Source organism: Heloderma suspectum, chromosome 4 (assembly GCF_057233095.1).
Source record: "Heloderma suspectum isolate Gila_16-S chromosome 4, 16-S_ref, whole genome shotgun sequence".
Lineage (NCBI taxonomy): Eukaryota > Metazoa > Chordata > Lepidosauria > Squamata > Helodermatidae > Heloderma > Heloderma suspectum.
In genome coordinates this window covers 184,749,065-184,766,964 of record NC_139461.1, presented here as the reverse complement: position 1 = coordinate 184,766,964, position 17,900 = coordinate 184,749,065, and the positions used below count along the sequence as shown (strand labels likewise).

Below are 17,900 nucleotides of genomic sequence, written 5' to 3'. Positions count from 1 at the left end.
ATGGGATTGTTCCCTCACTCTTTGCTCGACCATCCCCTTTGGGACAGTGTCTTTGCAGCACCCATTCCAGCTGCCCTCTCCTATTTCTTTCTACCACCAACTCATTTATTATTTGTATTAGATAGATTCATCTCTCCTTTCCATATTTTTTCAAAGTAACTTACGTTTTCTTCACTCGTTGCTGCTACACTCCCCCCTCCCCCGCCATTCCTGCCTTAGTTTGTTGATTTCCCTTTTGGACTCTGGAAAAGGCTGTGTTTTTTGTCTAATGTCAACCCTCACTTCTGTTATCTTCATTCTGTTTCCTTGTCATTTTTTTCTGTCAACTCTGTCTCTTTAAGAATTTTAAAAACCTAGTCTGATTTTCATTTTTAAAAACAAACATTGACTTCTGGGCATGTTCCTCCCCACCCCCTTTAAAGTCATATTCAAGCATTTAGCTTTTTCTTTCTTTCTAAATGCTTAAAGAATAGGGATGTACAAAAGTCACTTACTTTTTTGCAGGGGTGATTCGTGAAATCCTAACTTAGCCGGCTCTGCTCTGTGGCAACTGCGCGGAGCCGCCGGTAGGGATGTCAGAGAATTTCTCCACGAATCTCCGGAAGGCCAAATGCCAATGCATTCGGCCCCCCGAAATTGGTGGAGAAACGGTCCGCCATCCCCCTGCCACCCCCCCCGGGATGGGACTTGCTTTGCGCGAATGTCCCTGGTGGCGGCAGTTCCCGGCGGCAGTTCGGCAGTGGTCTTCCGACCGGCTGCCGCCGCCGCCATTTCCACGTAAAAAAACCAACAACAACAATGTGATAGGCTACGTAAAGATTTACGTAGCCTATCATGTCTAGATTTTCAAATAACACCGTGATAGGCTACGTAAATGTTTACGTAGCCTATGACGGCTGACTTTGGGGGGGGGGTAAAAGCGTGTACGCAAATGGCGGCACCCATGGGCACCACCATTTGCGTTCCTTATTTGGGCATGTGTAGTCTATGTAAACATTTACGTAGACTACGGTGAAAATAAGGGCAACGCTAGTTGCGTACAAGCTTTTTTTTTTCCAAAGTCAGCCGTGATAGGCTACGTAAACATTTATGCCGCCATTTGCGTCCCGGTTGGCCAGGAGGATTCGCGGCCGGAGGGACGGGGCGCCTCCCCCCCGGCCAGAATTTCGACCGAAAGGATGGGGCGCCTCCCCCCCGGCCAGAATTTTGGCGGGGAGGGATGGGGCGCCTCCCCCCACACCCAGAATTTCGGGGGAAGGGACGGAGCGCCTCCCCCCCACCGTGAAGCAAGCTGCGGGACCAGGTAAGGGACTTTCGTCCATCCCTAGGCCTGCCAGAGGGGTGCATTCGCAGGCGTCTGGAGCCTGCAGACACAAATGGCGGTGGCTACGGAGCCCGCCATTTGCATTCACGTTTTTGCCCGTGATAGGCTATGTAAATATTTACATAGCCTATATCACAGAGAAAGACAGGGGCGCAAATGGCGGCCACTACACCATTTGCACCCCTATTTTTTTACCGTGATAGGCTACGTAAATATTTACATAGCCTATCACGGCAAAAAGAAACAGGAACACAAACGGCGGTGGCTACAGCAGCCACCATTTGCGTTCCCTTTTTTTGCTGTAATAGACTACGTAAATACTTATGTAGCCTATCACGGCCTCCGCAGGGACACAAATGGCATCCCTGCGTTAGCCATGATAGGCTACGTAAATACTACATAAATACTTACTTAAGTATTTACGTAGCCTATCACAGCAAAAAAAGGGAACTCAAATGGCGGCCGCCGTAGCCGCCACCATTGGCAAAGCAGCGCGAACGGCACCAGGTAAGTGCTCCATTTCGCGTTCCTTTCGCGGGGTGGTGGAGTGGGGGGGCTTTGTTCTGCCATGGATTTTGGTGGGCTGAATGCATTGGCATTTGGCTTCACTGAGATCCATGGCAGAATTCTCTGACATCCCTATTAAAGAAAGGCATGTTATAGCAGCCCATGTGTGTAGGGTTTGGTTTCCCCCCACCCCACGCACTATAGTGAACCGTCTGTGTCTTCTCTGTGTTGATCTTCCCAAACTAGAAATTAAAGGAGCGGGGGGAGGGTTGTTCACTTCCTCTTGGCTCTTATCTTATAACCTCCTCTGTCCTGTTAAAGTTAGAACATGAAATATAAAGCAATAAATTAAAGACATCTGTCGTTTGCTTAGGTAGTTCTGCTTGTCTTTAGCTCTTGTGTGTCTGTATCTGTGTGTGTGTGTGTGTGTGTGTGTGCGCATGCTAGGTTGTTGTTCCACCAACACTATATTTCCAAATTTCAAGACAGTGTTGAAAAAGCATGAGACACATGGTATTTATATTAATTACGTTCTTATTCCAATAACACTCCACTGTGTGGCAAAGCAATCCAGCGCAATATGAGGCATCTTCGGGTGCTGGCAGGGGAGAGGTGGGGAGAAGTCACAGCTCCTTGCTGTTTTCCTGGAAAAACTCAAATTTCACCTGCGCCTGGTACACAAGCCAGCGGGCCAAACTACCAGGGCTTTGGGGGGTGCAATGCCCTTGAGGGAGGCTGGGAGAGGCCAAGGTGTCATGTGCATGTGTGGAAGCAGGGAGAAGTTACAGCTCTTTGCTTTGAGAGTTTCTGTGGAAAACATCAGATTTTAACTCCACCTAGAACAAAAACCACTCAGTCAAACTGTCTGAAATATTGCAGGTGGCCTCCACTCCAGAGGAGCAGAGAGGTGTCCATATTCCATGCCTGTATCATAAAAACTAAGAAAGTTATGACCCTTTGTGTTTGCCCATGCAAGTCAATGGGAAAAGGCAAGAACGGGTGATCCGGATATCCGAATCTCCCTTCGGATTCAGATCCGAGTCGAAGCGGAGGGCCCCCGAATCTGTCTCAGGTGGATACAGGTCACTTCTGAGGATCTAAAGCTGCATCAAAAGCGGATCGGGGGGTCCGTGCACAGCCCTAATGAAAACAGCCCTAGCAGAAGAGAAACACTGCTGTGCACGCTCCAGTTGGCTGGCTGGCCGGCTGGCCGTCTAGGCTGTAACTCAGGGCTGGATTCTGATTTTCCCAATGTGTGCAGCTCAGCATGAGGCCGCTTCAGGGTTTCTGGGAAGAAAGATCAGCCCAGGAACCAGCTGAAGAAGAAGAAAAAAAGCCAATTGCTTTCCGCCATTAGTTTCCCATCACTGGGGTAGTCCTATACTTAAGCAACCACTTAAGAAGTTTCCCCTTGATTTTCCAACAGAAATGAACAACCTAAAGGTCAGGAAGAAGACTAGAAGGAGGGGCCCTCAAGGAGGAGTTAACAAACACATCCTCAAGTGTTTTATTTTCCCTCTGTCCTTCCCTAAACTTGTAGGGTGGACAGGTCTGTTTCTCGGGTGGATGCTAAAACTGAGATAAACTATTTTGTTTGTTTTACACCTTTTGGTATCCCCTTGTTGACTGTATCTTTAACATCCTTTATCCTCATGAAACAAACAAACAAAAATGCCAGACAATTAATTCTTGGTGTTCTTAATACATTTTCTGTTAACTTGACCTTTACATTGCCCCATTATGTAAGTTAACACACCCTCTCTGCATGGAGGAGGAGTGAGGGGAAGGTCAGTGCCTTTTCCTTCCCCTGGCCTGGTCCTCACATCCTCTCCACAAGTGAGTGTGGGGGGGAGGGCAGGATTGGATGGGGTTATGACTAGGGATGTCAGAGAATTCCACCGCAGGTCTCGGTGAGGCCGAATGCCAGCGCATTCGGCCCCCCGAACTCAGTGGTGGAATGGCCTGCCACCCCCCCGCCACCCCGCAGATCCCCCCCAGGACGAGACTTACCCGGGGTGGATGTTCCGGGAGGCGGCGGCTGCGGCAGCTGCGGCGGCGGCTGCGGCGGCTGAGGCAGCTGGTCTTCCAACAGGCTGCCGCCACCACCATTTGCAGTCTTGTCTATTTTTTTTCTTATTTTTTTACAAGACGTGATAGGCTACGTAAAGATTTATGTAGCCTATCATGGCTGGGTAAAAAAAAAACCACGTACGCATTTGTGTTCCTTATTTTTGGCCGTCTTAGTCTAAGTAAATATTTACGTAGCCTATGACGGTGAAAACAAAGGGGAATGCAAATAGCGTAGCGGGAGCTATTTGTGTCCCTTTTTGATTCACCATTTTAGCCTACGTAAATCTTTACACAGGCTAAAACGGTGAATCAAAAAGGGACACAAATAGTGCCCGCTACTCTATTTGTGTTCCCCTTTATTTTCGCCATCATAATCTACGTAAATATTTACGTAGACTAAGACGGCGAAAATAAGGGGAACGCAAATAGCGTAGCGGATGCTATTTGCATTCCCCCTTATTTTCGCCATCTTAGTGTACGTAAATATTTACGTAGACTAAGATGGCCCAAAATAAGGAACGAAATGGCAGCAGCTGTAGCTGCCTCCATTTGCATATGCGCTTTTTTTTTTAAGTCAGAAGTGATAGGCTACGTAAAGATTTATGTAGCCTATCATGTTGTGTTTTTTTTTTTAACCTAGCCATGATAGGCTACGTAAAGCTTTACGTAGCCTATCACATCTCTTTTTTTTTTTTTAACACTGGAAATGGCAGCGGCGGCAGCTGGTCAGAAGACCAGCCGCCACCGCTGCCCAGAAGATCTGCCCCAGGTAAGTCTCATCCTGGGGGGGATCCGCAGGGGGACGGGGGGTGGCAGGCCTTTCCGCCACGGAGTTCGGGGGGCCGAATGCACTGGCATTCGGCCTCACCGAGATCCATGGCGGAATTCTCTGACATCCCTAAGCACCCCTGACATGGCTTGCTTTTGTGAGCTGAGCTGGGGGTTTGTTCCCAAACTCGGGAACTTCATCAGTTATTTTTATATTAAAAAAAACCCAATTTCTGCAATCATGCATGCAATTCCTGCAAACTCTGACCAGAAATTGTGCAAGTCCAGAGGGTAGAGCAGCTGAAAGATTGGTGAACTCCACCCCCTGGACAGATTCCTCTGACATCCCTACCATCCACATAGAATGACAGAGCTGAAAGGGATCTTGAAAGTCATCAATTCCAACCCCCTGCTCAGTGCAGGATAAGCCACAGCCCACAGGTAAATCTTTCCTTCTTATTCCTCCTGTACATCCCCCTGCAACTTTTTGGCTACTTTTGTATTCCTGAAACCCAAATCCCATAGAGGAAGTTAAGACTTCCCCATAGTGCTGAATGAGCAAAGGAGGTGACTGGGGGTGAGTGGGGCGGAGAGAGAGAGACTTACTTTTAAGTACTTTTTGAGTTTATGGCACATGAAGGATTTAAACTTTGGAATTCATGTGTTACTGAACTGCATCAGTTAACTCTATGCAAACTTAGTCAAATGGAAGCCATAAAAGGACAGAGGTTAGGGCAGAGTGACCCACCCTAATAATGCAGTGTTAGTTTGCTTCACTGACCAGTAGTAAAAAGGCCTGCCATTTATTTAAGTAATTAGATAAGCCAACATAGGTAAAGGACTCTTAACAATTGCACATACTCTATATAAGTAATGAGTTTTTCTCTTCCTAAACTCTCACTGTAATCTTGACATTCATCATAAAGTCATCTTTGGAGGGCAGGGTGCTTGAGGAAGGGGCCACAGAGGTTACAGAGGAACAAATCCCATGGGAAGGTCTGAGAAATGAACTAGCAACATATCAAAACTGGTTTTCTGTTCTTAAATTCGTGTCTGCTCCTAAAAACCCCCACACCCATTCATGGGCTCTGAATCTTGCAGCAAAGATACACTCGCTGATCTGAGAATCTATATCACAAACTGTTCAGTTGACTCATTTAGGAGTCAAATTAGGATTACAATATTTAAAGGACTCATTTAGGAGTAAAATATTTAGAGGTAAAACATAAATAAATCACAGTTTGCATATTAAGGGGTTGGGCTGTGGCACAGAAAATAATGGCCACAGCCCTGATCCAAAATCAGAGCGAGCAACGGTGCACAGCTTCATGCTACGTACCTCCATGCCCGATGTTGTGCTGGCAGTTGTGCAACATTAGTCCTTGTCCTGTTGATCCATATGGTGTGTTGCCAAAATAACATTTGTTTAGGACATGTTTTACCTTGAATGGACATGCAAAGCCCTTATCACAACATGTTACATGGGAAGGTTGTTTTGTTTATTGAATATTCATTTTGACCCCTGTTTCTATAGCCACTGTGAGAATCTTTCAGAACGGGATAAAAATATATACAAAAAGTAAAAGCCCTGGGGGAAAAACCTCTTTAGAAACAGGCTTACAATTGCGAAAATGGTAATCACTCAGATACCTTACGTGATTGTCATAACTGAAAGTCTTCATGTAGAAATACATCTGGTTCTTAAGGTATCTCAAACAAAGGCACTCAGAAGTATGTGTGCATTTACAAGTGTGAAATGTGTTTTCCTAAGAGGTTAATGTATTCATAATCTCACATCCCTTAAATTACCCATGTTGATTCCTACTCAAAAATAATCTTCAAAGAATCTGCAACTACAAAGTGCCAGAAAACCACAACTCTATAGATCAACATCGGATGAATTCCTGTCTCTGCCATCCTGCTGAAACAAGTGTTTTGTTCACGAATCCTGCTGTAATCATTCCCCTTTTAAAATTTTCCCTCTTGCCTTTTCCCTTCGTAACTTACCATTTTGGGAAGTACAGCCTGTCCATTGAAGAAACGAGACAATAAAGACCAGCCAGCTCTTCATCGTGCTTCAGGCAACAGAGTTACTCCCTGTCACAGAATCGTCACTTTCAACAACCTATATGCTCCAAATACCTTCCTTCTTTTGTTTCTCCTCTAATCCACTGTCAGAGTTTATTTGCTGCTTTCCCATATGGCAAGTGGACAGGAGAAAAAAGTACTGGAATGAGGAACATGAACTTTTAAACCCAATGGGGAGTGTTTGCAAAAGGTCTGTGACATTTGTGTTGCAACTTTGGCAGCAACAACCGTGCAGCATTTGGTGTAGTGTTGACAACTGCCCAGAAAAACATACCCTGCCTGCCACAGTTGCTAACTTCTGAACCAGTCAGGCCTTTTTGCTGTCCATGAACTGCAGCTCAGAGCAGGGTCTTGAGGAGGTGACAAAACAGATATTGATGACTTGGAATAGGGATGGATGACAGTCCCTTACTTGATCCCAAAGCTTGCTTTGCAGTGGGGGGGAGGCGCCCCATCCCTCCCCCAAAAAATTCTGGCCGGGGGGGAGGCGCCCCGCCTCACCCGGCCGAAATTCAGGTGCTGTACGTAAATATATAAGTAGCCTATCACTACTTCAAGTGCTGTACGTAAATATATATGTAGCCTATCATGGGCTAGTGTAGAGATGCAAATGGCGGCCGCTACGACAGCCACCATTTGTGGCCACAGCAACCCAGCAGAGCTGGAGCTGCCGCTTCATTCGCCGCTGGAGCCACCACCGGAGTCAGAACCGCATCCGCCACCAGGTAAGCCCATCCTGGATTGATTCCGCGGGGTGGCGGGGTGGCAGGAGGCCATTCCACCACAGACTCCAGGGGGCTGGATTCTAAAGGACAGACTCACTGGAGTCTGTGGCAGAATTCTCCACCATCCCTATTTATTCCTACTCTACTTTCTGTTCTTTAACCACTTACTGATCCACAAGAGGGCCTCTCCTCTTATTCCATCACTGCTAAGTTTGCTCAGGAGTCTTTGGTGAGGGACTTGGTCAAAAGCCTTTTGTAAATCCAAGTAAACAATGTCTACCAGATCACTCTTGTCCACATGTTTATTGACACTCTGAAACAACTCTAAAGGTTAGTGAAGTAGGACTTACCTTTGCAGAAGCCATGTTGGTTCTTTTTCAGCAGGGCTTGTCCTTCCATATGGTTATTAATTGTATGTTTTAAAATGCTTTCAACCAATTTACCTGGAACAAACTTTAAGCTAATTGGCCTGGAATTTCCAGAATCCACCCTCAGTCCCTTTTTTTAAAAAAATATATTGGCCATTCTCCAGAGCTCTGGTACAGAGGCTGATCTTAGGGATCTGTACATATTTTGTTAGAAGATCAGCAATTTCACAGTTGAGTTCTTTAAGAACTCTAGGATAGCTTAGGGATGGTGCAGGGGCCCAATTCAGTTGGGGAATCTGGTGGTCCTGCTCCTGCCTGGACTCCTGAGCCCCGCTCACCGAGCTCCTGCCCCTGCTTGCCCCCTGTCCATGCTCAGCGAATGGCATGCACTCACCCTGGTGCCCTCGTCGAGCTTCGTGGTCACCATTTTTTGAGAAATAAAATGGGGATCACAAAAATGTGCATACTTGCACATGCAAAAACATGCATCTTTGGGAATAAGCATTTTTCATACCTGCGAGAATGCGCATTTTCATACACACTAATGTGCACCATTGCAAAAATGCACATTTCGCACATGAGAATATGAGCATTTGCAAAAATGCACATTTGCACATGTACAAAAACATGCACATTTTTGCAATTGCCATTTTATTTTATTTTTAAATGGTGACCGTGGAGCAACTCGATGAGGCTGCTGGGATGAATGCGGGCTGCTCGCTCAGCGTGGGAGGGACTCAAGCACAGTCAGGGGACCAGTGAGTGGGGGCAGGAGCTGGGTGAGCATCCAGAGAACCTGGACGGGGGTGAGTTTGCACATCCTTGGGATGGATCCCATCCAGTGATTTATTAACTTCCCATTTGTTAATAAGGTTGAGAACTTCATCTTTTGTCACCACTGTTTGCCTCAGGTCTTCAGACACCTTCCCGAAAACACCAGTTCAGGCACAGGTATCTGTCCTATATTTTCTTCATTGAGAAAACAGATGAAAAGAATTCATTCAGCTTCTCTGTATCCTCCATAAGTACTCCTTTAACTCCATTTTTATCCAACGGTCCAACTGCCTGCCATCCCTAGCTGGTTTCCTGCTTCTGATATTTTTAAAGAATTCTTTACTGTTGGTGTTGATTGTGTTAGTGATATGCTCCTCAAAATGCTTGTTTGCATCTCTTATTGTCTGCTTCCATCTGCTTTGTGTATGTTTGTGCACCCTCTTGTTCTCCTCGGTTTTGATTCTCTGAAGGAAGCTTCCTTATCTCTAATAGAATCCTTGACACATGATGATAACCTCTTGGAATTGGTGCTACTTTTCCTCACCTATGGTATATATTCTAGCTGAGCTTCTATATTGTGGCGTTGAGTAACCTCCAAGCATTTTGAAGATATTTAACCTTCTTGACTCCCCCTTTCTCATTCCTTTTCACCAGTTCCTTTTTATTAGAGAAGTTCCCTCTTCTGAAGTCATCTATGATTGTGTTGGCTTTCCTTAGCAATTTTCCACTTAAATATATATTAAATGTGAGTAGGGATGTCAGAGAATTCTGCCACGGATCTCGGTGAGGCTGAATGCCAGTGCGGAATGGCCTGCCCCCCCTGCCCCCCCCCCGGATCCCCCTCAGGACGAGACTTACCTGGGGCGGATCTTCCGGGTGGCAGCAGTGCCGGCTGAGGCAGCTGGTCTCCTGACCAGCCGCCGCCATTTGCAGTCTGGGTTTAAACAACAACAACAACGTGATAGGCTACGTAAAGATTTATGTAGCCTATCATGGCTGGGTTTAAAAAACAAACAAACTGTGTACGCAAGTGGCAGCGGCTACGGCCGCCGCCATTTGTTGTGAGGATACAACGGTGAGGAGGAGGATAATGTAAGCCGCCTTGAGTTCCTTGCGAGAGGGAGAAAGGCGGGGTATAAATGCAATAAATAAATAAATAAATAAATAATTGGTGGCCATAAAGGGGCTGTCTGTGCAACATTACAGGCATGAATCGAGCAACATTACATCTACGCAATGTTGCAGCAACATTACATCTACGCAATGTTGCAGGTGTGACTCAGGCTTTAAGGCTGTTGGTGGAAGCAGCCAGGGAAAATGGGATATTTATGATATGGGCAGAGATATATGGGGAAATGAGATTAGAGGAGTCAAAAGATTATTTATTATGTAGAGAGAGAGAGTAGAACTATAGGGCCTAATGCCAGAGCACAGTTGGAAAAGCTTCCGTTCTTTTCTTTTTAATCTATTTTTATTTTATTTTTATAAATGAAATAAACACTACCAAAAATATAATCAGAAACTTCAGTTTCAACATTACAGTATTCTAAAAAAAGAGAAAAAAGGGAGGATAGCAAAAGAATGAAGAGAAAAAAAGAAAAAAACAGAAATATATTTAACTTCAAGAAGAACAAACCAGATATCCCAACAGTCTTATAGCACAGAAATAGAAGGAAACAATCCATTTCTGTTGGCCATAAATTACCATTTAGTTAACATGTATTAATAAACATCGACGGTTCAGCGAACAAGGAATAGTATTAATAATAATCCCATGATGATGATAATAATAATAATAATAATAGGGGGAGAGAAGTTTAAGAAAAGGATAAAAACAGGAACAAATCATTTGTATCTAAAAATATATTTATATGTGTACACACACATACACACACAAATATGCACTATATAATAATATAACATTAAAAAAGAGGAGAATGAGAAAAAATGCAAACATGTATCTAGGCATACTGCCTAGACATCTTATCAGCTAAAGCCCAAACAACACTTCAAAAGAACAGTAAAAATGGCTAAGTTCCAACTCCGGAGGCTGAGAGACTTGGTTCCCTTAATTTAATTTTAATACCAATTAAAAATGCTTCTGCAGCATCAGGATCCAAAAATATTTTCATCTGGCCTTCAAAAAGAATACAAAATGTAGCTGGATATTTAATATGATATTGCAGGTTAATTTGCTTTGCCAAACTTCTTGCCTTGGTGAATTGCCTTGTTCTGTCAGCAATTTCTTTAGTATAATCATGAAAGAGCATAATCTTGTCATTTGCTGGTCCCCACCAACCTCCTCTTGCCAGATGCATAAGGTAATTTTTTTGTGGAGACTTGTGAAAATTGAACAATAACAGTCCCAAAAGTCCCTTTAGTGCCACGTATTGAACCAGGAACATGATATGCATGCTCAATATCAAGTAAAAAATCAGGTGGTAAAGCAAATAGCTCATGCCAAAGTTTATCCATAAATTCAACCAAACCTGTTTCAGTAGCCACGTCTTTAATACCAAGGATACATAGATATGCTCTGAGTGTGAAGGCCTCCAGTTGAGAGATTTGAGCAGACAAAACATTGTGAGACACTTTCATGGCCATTTCATGAGCAGTACCTGATCTTCAAGATCATTAACCTTCGCTTCCATCTTCTGAAAAGCGATATTAATGAAATCTACAGCCCCCTGAAAGGGAGTAATTGAGTCCTGAATTGTTTCAAGTTTCTTTGACTGCTCTGGTAGCTGAGAAGACATAGTTTTAATCAAAGCAAGCAACTCCTCTTCATCTCCAGCATTTCTAGAAACCTTTGTGAGGAAGCAATTGGGGGAGGGGGTAGGTGGCATTTTCAAGCCTTTCCTTTTTTACTTTGGTACTGCCATCCTCCACTTTCCAAAGCACAACAAGCAAGTATAATTTCAGAAACAAAAAAAAACAAACATGCAGATTTGATTACAGGTCCTCAGATATTGCTGGTAGTTTGAATTCAGAAATGCTATTTGGAGCCGTTTGTCCTTGTGTCTCCTAATTGCATAGGAGTTTCAAACAGCGTTCAGTATATGACACTCCGGCATCTATTTTTAGATTTCAGCCCCTCTGTTTCTTCACAGAAGCAGCTGTACTTCCAAGATTTCATGCAGATGGTCCTGGACGCTTCCCCTTTTAATTCCAGAGGATGATAAAAAGGTTTCTCAACCTTTTCCCAGCTGTTTGAGATAAGGAATCTGTGGCTAGGGATGGCGGAGAATTTCTCCCCGAATCTCCGGGAGGCCAAATGCCAATGCATTTGGTCCCCTGAAATTGGCGGTGAAATTCTCCACCACCACCCCACCCCCAGGATGGGACTTACCTTTGGCGAATGTCCCTCCCGGCGGCGGGTCCCGGCGGCGTTTCGGCGGCGTTTCGGTGGGGATGGGGGCGGCAGCTGGTCTTCCGACTGGCTGCCGCCGCCGCCATTACAAAATAAAGTAAAAAAAAAACGTGATAGGCTACGTAAATATTAACGTAGCCTATCATGGCTAGATTTCCAAAGTCAGCCGTGATAGGCTACGTTAATCGTTACGTAGCCCATCACGGGTGACTTTGAAAAAAAAAAGGCACATACGCAAATGGCGGCGCCCCATGGGCACCGCCATTTGCATTCCTTATTTGGTCCCGGTAATCTACATAAAGATTTACGTAGACTACGGCGAAAATAAGGGCAACGCAAATAGCGTTCCCTTATTTTCGCCGTAGTCTAGGTAAATCTTTACGTAGACTACCGGGACCAAATAAGGAACGCAAATGGAGGCACCCATGGGATGCCGCCATTTGCATACACACCTTTTTTTTTTCAAAGTCACCCGTGATGGGCTACGTAACGAATTACATAGCCTATCATGGCTGACTTTGGAAATCTAGCCGTGATAGGCTGCGTAAATCGTTACGTAGCCTATCACGGGGTTGTTGGGTTTTTTTTCACTTTTTCTTTTGTGTCCAGGGAGACGGGGTGCTCCCCGGCCTGAATTTCGGTCGGGCAAGGCGGGGTGCCTCCCCCCCCAGCCTGAATTTCGGGGGGAGAAGCGCCTCCCCCCCACTGCAAAGCAAGCAGCGGGACAAGGTAAATCCCTTTCGTACATCCCTATCTGTGGCACTCCGCAAGTCATTGCAGGACACCATGGCTCCAACCAGATATCAAAAGGCTTCCATTCTTTGAGGAAAAACCCTGAGGAAACTTACACCCAGTTGGGTTTCTGTTTAGACAGGTTGGTTGGAAAGTGCAAAGGCACAGACAAGAGAAACTGTGGTAAACCTAATCAGAGTGGAGGAATTTTATAATATTTTACCATCACAGTTTGGATGGTTGGTGCAAGAGAAACCACAAACACTCCCCCAAGCAGCCCAAGTATGGATTTGTTATTTGTGATGAGAGGGATAGGGGGAAGAAAAACCTTTACCTCAGAATGAAAGGCAGCCCCTTTCAAAGAGAAACATCATAGGGATTGGCCACCAGTAATAACAAGATGCTTGAAAGGCAATTCTGTGGCAAGAGTGATGAGGCTTACAAGTCAGGACGTCAGGGGAGAGCCGAGGTGGACCCATGTGGAGGTGTAGGCCATCTACAACACAACTGTCCATGTGTGATTAAGAGAAATCCATAAACGGGGCTGAAACAGGTGAATCTAGTAAAGAAGCTAGAGGCAGCAGACAAACAGCTAACTCCAGCTGCGACTTGCAGCATAGGACTTAGAGGTGTTGCTGTGGAGATGGAGAGGCCCGCCTGAGGAGACCGCTAGCCCCGTAGGCATGGAACCTCCAGGAGTTTGTCTACTAGTAACTGCAGGCGATCAGGGAGATGGTGACTATTGTGAGGAGGTTGAAATAGGTGGCTGCAACATTCTAGCCTGGAGGGGTTCTGGAGCCAAGGTCTGTGTTGTGAACTCACACCTTGTGAACCTGCGTCCCACTTAGGGAATTGGCAGAAGCAAACCCTCATGCTTTAACTGTTGAGAACCCCACTAGATATGTGTATCAGCAAGGGAGATTATACCGAGAGTCCCTCCAGAGGAAGAATAAAGGTGTTTGGGAAACAAACACATTGACAGCTTGTGGCCCCAAACAAATAGAGAATGGCATTACTTAAGTTGGCACACTCAGGCCCTTTTGCTGGTCATCCGGGGGTAACTAGAACAACTTACAGGCTAACCTAGAGCTTCTGCTGGCCAACAGTTACCAAAGAAGTGGTAAGACCAACAAGCCTGTGACCGAGTCTTTGAGGAAGGAGATGAAGTCTTCTTGCTAGGTACTGTGAGGGGGAATAAACTCCAGGTTGTTTGGGAGGGGCCCATCAAGAGTCAGGACAGACTGAATGATGTGAACTATCTTGTAAATATAGGGGGTGAGGGAGATCACCTCAAGATGGTGCATGTAAGCATGTTGAAGCCTTACTATCAGTGGGAAAATATGGTACTGTATGCATGTATTGAAAGGGTGGAAGAAGAACCTCATCGGCCTATGTGAGAAGGGTTGAGCCCACCGGGTAATGATGTAATAGAGGTGAAATTGGCTGAAAAATTAACTAGGGTTTAAGTAGAGCAAATCACAAACATGTTGAATTCGTATAGGGAACTATTTTGGAACATCCCAGGCCTCCCCCATGTGACCAACCAACATATGAACATGGGAGAGGCTGCTCCCATATCTACTTCCCCTTACAGAGTATCGGGGAGATATGCAGGAAGTGTAGAGAATAGGGATGTACGAAAGTCACTTACCTTTTTCCAGCTTTGCTTCGCAGTGGCATGGGAGGCGCTTCGCTTCTCCCCCCGAAATTCAGGCTGGGGGGGGAGGCGCCCTGCCTCGCCCGCCCGAAATTCAGGCCGGGGAAACACACCCCGTCTCCCCAGCCACGAAAGAAAAAGTGGGGGGGGACCCGTGATAGGCTACGTAACGATTAACATAGCCTATCACGGCTAGATTTCCAAAGTCAGCCGTGATAGGCTACGTAAATCGTTACGTAGCCTATCACGGGTGACTTTGGAAAAAAAAAAGTGCGTACACAACTGGCGGCACCCTATAGGCGCTGCCATTTGCGTTCCTTATTTGGTCCCGGTAGTCTACGTAAAGATTTACATACACTACGGCAAAAATATGGGCAACGCTATTTGCATTGCCCTTATTTTCGCCGTAGTCTACGTAAATCTTTATGTAGACTACCGGGACCAAATAAGGAATGCAAATGGTGGCACCCATGGGCACCGCCATTTACGTACGTGCTTTTTTTTTTTCAAAGTCACCCGTGATAGGCTACGTAACGATTTACATAGCCTATCACGGCTGACTTTGGAAATCTAGCTGTGATAGGCTACATTAATTGTTACATAGCCTATGACAGGTGTGTGTTTCCTTTTTTACTTTACTTTTTTTTTTTTGCAGTAGTGGCGGCGGCAGCCGGGTGGGAGACCGGCCGCCGCCCCTGTCCCCGCCGAACCGCCGCCGAACCGCTGCCAGGACCCGCCGCCGGGACCTGCCGCCAAGAGGGACATTCGGCTACGGTAAGTCCCATCCTGGGGGTGGGCGGGGGGCCGGCGTAAAATTTCCCCACCAATTTTGGGGGTCCAAATGCGTTGGCACTCGGCCCCCTGAAGTTTTGGGGAGAAATTCTAGTAGAGAAAGTAGATTCTAGTAGAGAATCTACTAAATTCTAGTAGAGAAAGAAATAAAGGAAAAGAAGTGTTTTTCCAATGGTATGGTCTCTAGGCAAGTTTAAACCCTATGTATGGCAAAGAAAATTCACATTAAGGACTAACTGCTCTCCCCTGTGTTGGCTACACCACACAAAAGGATGTAATGGAAAGTTGTTAAGGGGGAATCTTTTACTCCAAGACTTTGATTTTGATATAGTCCACATAAAAGGGCATGAAAATGTAGTAGCCGATGTACTGTCCAAGCAAATGGAGACTTAGCCATCCAAGGTGCATCAGAGAAATGTACAGGGTGAGGTTGAATTAATTGTATATGTTTAAGTTTGTTATATTTTCTGCAGGTAGATAGTATTATATATAAGCAATGCTTTGTTAATGTGAAATGTATATTTTTAATGGTTACAATTGAAGTGTAAGAATGGTATTGTGCAAATTGTGCATACAGGTTCTGTGTTAACCAATTACACAAGGTAATTAACCAATTACACCAATTACAAAAGGTAATCAACCAATTACACAAACATTGAGACCTGTTTGAGATCTCAGACTGAGCAAACGGAAGGACATGTGATAGACAGAGCTGGAGCCCGCCCTCTCCTGGGTCAACCAATCACAGCCCCTGGGAGGTTGGGAAGGAGTAGAAGAAAAGGAAACTGTTTGGGGATGGGTTGGTTCAGGGGAGGCTGGGCCAGGGAGGGGAACCGGGGGGTGGTGGGGAGCCAGAGGCAAAGAGAGCTGCAGGAGCTCAGGAAAAGGTTAAGGACTGACTCAAATGTGACGAAGTTGGCTGGGAATGTGCGGCAGGCTGTTCTTGCTGCGATAAAGGGAAGCCTGCAAATAAAAGGTTTTTTTCCTTGTTCATTTTAACCCTTTGCCTGAGCCTAATCTGCCAGGGGACTTCCTGTGTCCCAGCCACACACCGTCAGAAATATAGAGACACACCCACTTGTCCATTCGAGATAGCACTTTATTGCCTTTAAGGAAAGCCCTGGGAGTGGGTGAAGTAAAAGGGTTAAGGTGGGTGACAGGAGTCTTGGGGTACTGGGAAGTAACCCAGGAGAAGGCTCAGTCACACCCCTCCCTGCAGAAGTCCCTGGTCAGGAGGCAGCGGCCTCCATCAAGATCAAGTCCCCGGCTGCGGAAGAGAGGCCGGATCAGTGTCCTCAGTCTCACCCTCTCCCGGCTCGTAACAAGTTGGGAGGCCTGGGAGCACTGAATTCTCAGCTCCCCGTGGCTGGGCCTGGCTCCCTAGCATCCTCCGCTGACTCAGAAGCGGTGTCACAGGTTATAACTCCCCCCGGACCGGGACAAGCTCTGACAAAAAGACACAGATCTTTGCTCCCGAACTCTCGTAACCACAGAAAGGCAGCCACACGTATTGATGTGTCAGGATGTTAATATGCCAAGGACGCAAATCACTCGTACGAGAACATGAAAACGAGATATGCACAGGGCAATCCTAGCCATGTTAAGTCAGAAGCACCCCCCCATGTGTTCAAGGGGCTTACTCCCCCGACAGTATCATGCTTGCAGCCTAAACATTTAAAAGCATATTGCAACGGGTGGAATCCAATGGGGCACTTATGTCTCTGCTGATTCTCTTACACCCCACCAATTCTGTCCACAAACAGGACCCACCACTTGCGGAGGAAAGATCGAGTGCTTCTGGGGCAACCAGAAATGAGCAAAAACTCCCATTTCTGGAATGGGGAAGCTCGGCGGAGCCCACTTAAGGGCGCTCTGCCGACCTGTCCCAGTGGAGAAACGAGCGTTTCCGCTCATTGCAAGGCTTCCTCTGGGAAGCGCTAGATCGCTGTTGCGCGAGTGGCGGGTCCCGCCTGCGCAACGGAATGGGCAGGACCCACCGCTTGCACACTTCTAATCAGCGGGGCACAAGAGGATCGGCGGAGGCATAAGTGCCCCCTTGGATTCTGCCCAGGGTTTCCAAAATTACATCTCAACAAAGAACTTCATTTCTGCAAACAAGTGTGTTTATTTTATTTTTTAAATGAAAACAAAATCTGTACAGGGCAAAAATACAAATAACCCAATGCACTTATACACAGTCACTGTATCATTATGGCTGCATGTTCACATCGAAAGCTCACATTCAAAGCTAGACTCAGAAATGTATATTGAAAATCTTGCATGCCTGATCCCAGAGTATTATGGTTCTTTCTATAATGTCAGATTTGTAATGTTTTTAACTGAGTTTTATTATATGTGGGCTAGACCTATATTTATAGCCACTTTATAACTTTACCCATGACAAACGTTGGAGGTGTGGCTTCTGTGAAGTAGGTATTCCACTTTACATCCATGATCCATTGTGGACAGCTGCATATCATCCATGAAAAAATATGTTTGCAAAAACCCAGCTTGATTTGATAATATTAAAAAGAAGTGATCAATGATTATTGAAGATCATATGCTGGTTAGAAATGTCTTCTGCGGACTTAATCCCATTCATCATATGCCTGTTAAATACAAAGTCAGCAAGGAAGAGATAAGGTTACATGGTTAGATTTTGTGTAAGTATCTTTTGTCTTTGATGTAGTTATGATAGTAAACTACATATGATAGTATGTATATA

General features: G+C 45.6%; 2 protein-coding genes across 6 annotated transcripts in view; both read right to left on the bottom strand.

Annotated features, from left to right (window-relative positions):
• LOC146347833 (coagulation factor XIII B chain-like) overlaps positions 1 to 6,828 on the bottom strand; it is a 59,248-nt gene extending 52,420 nt beyond the window's left edge. Inside the window, exon 1 of the mRNA XM_084851623.1 lies at positions 6,677 to 6,828. Within this exon, the coding sequence (XP_084707749.1) occupies positions 6,677 to 6,740 (64 nt within the window). The 5' untranslated portion in view covers positions 6,741 to 6,828. The remainder of the gene's footprint in view (positions 1 to 6,676) is intronic.
• An 8,853-nt stretch (positions 6,829 to 15,681) lies between these two features.
• The window catches only part of LOC146347832 (complement factor H-related protein 4-like), a 44,997-nt gene continuing 42,778 nt past the window's right edge, over positions 15,682 to 17,900 (bottom strand). For 4 of the 5 annotated variants that reach the window (XM_084851475.1, XM_084851477.1, XM_084851474.1 and 1 more), the window contains one exon: positions 15,682 to 17,784. In XM_084851475.1, coding sequence (XP_084707601.1) covers positions 17,777 to 17,784 — 8 coding nt within the window. In that variant the 3' untranslated portion in view covers positions 15,682 to 17,776. The remainder of the gene's footprint in view (positions 17,785 to 17,900) is intronic. The other variant, XM_084851478.1, reaches the window with a different exon arrangement.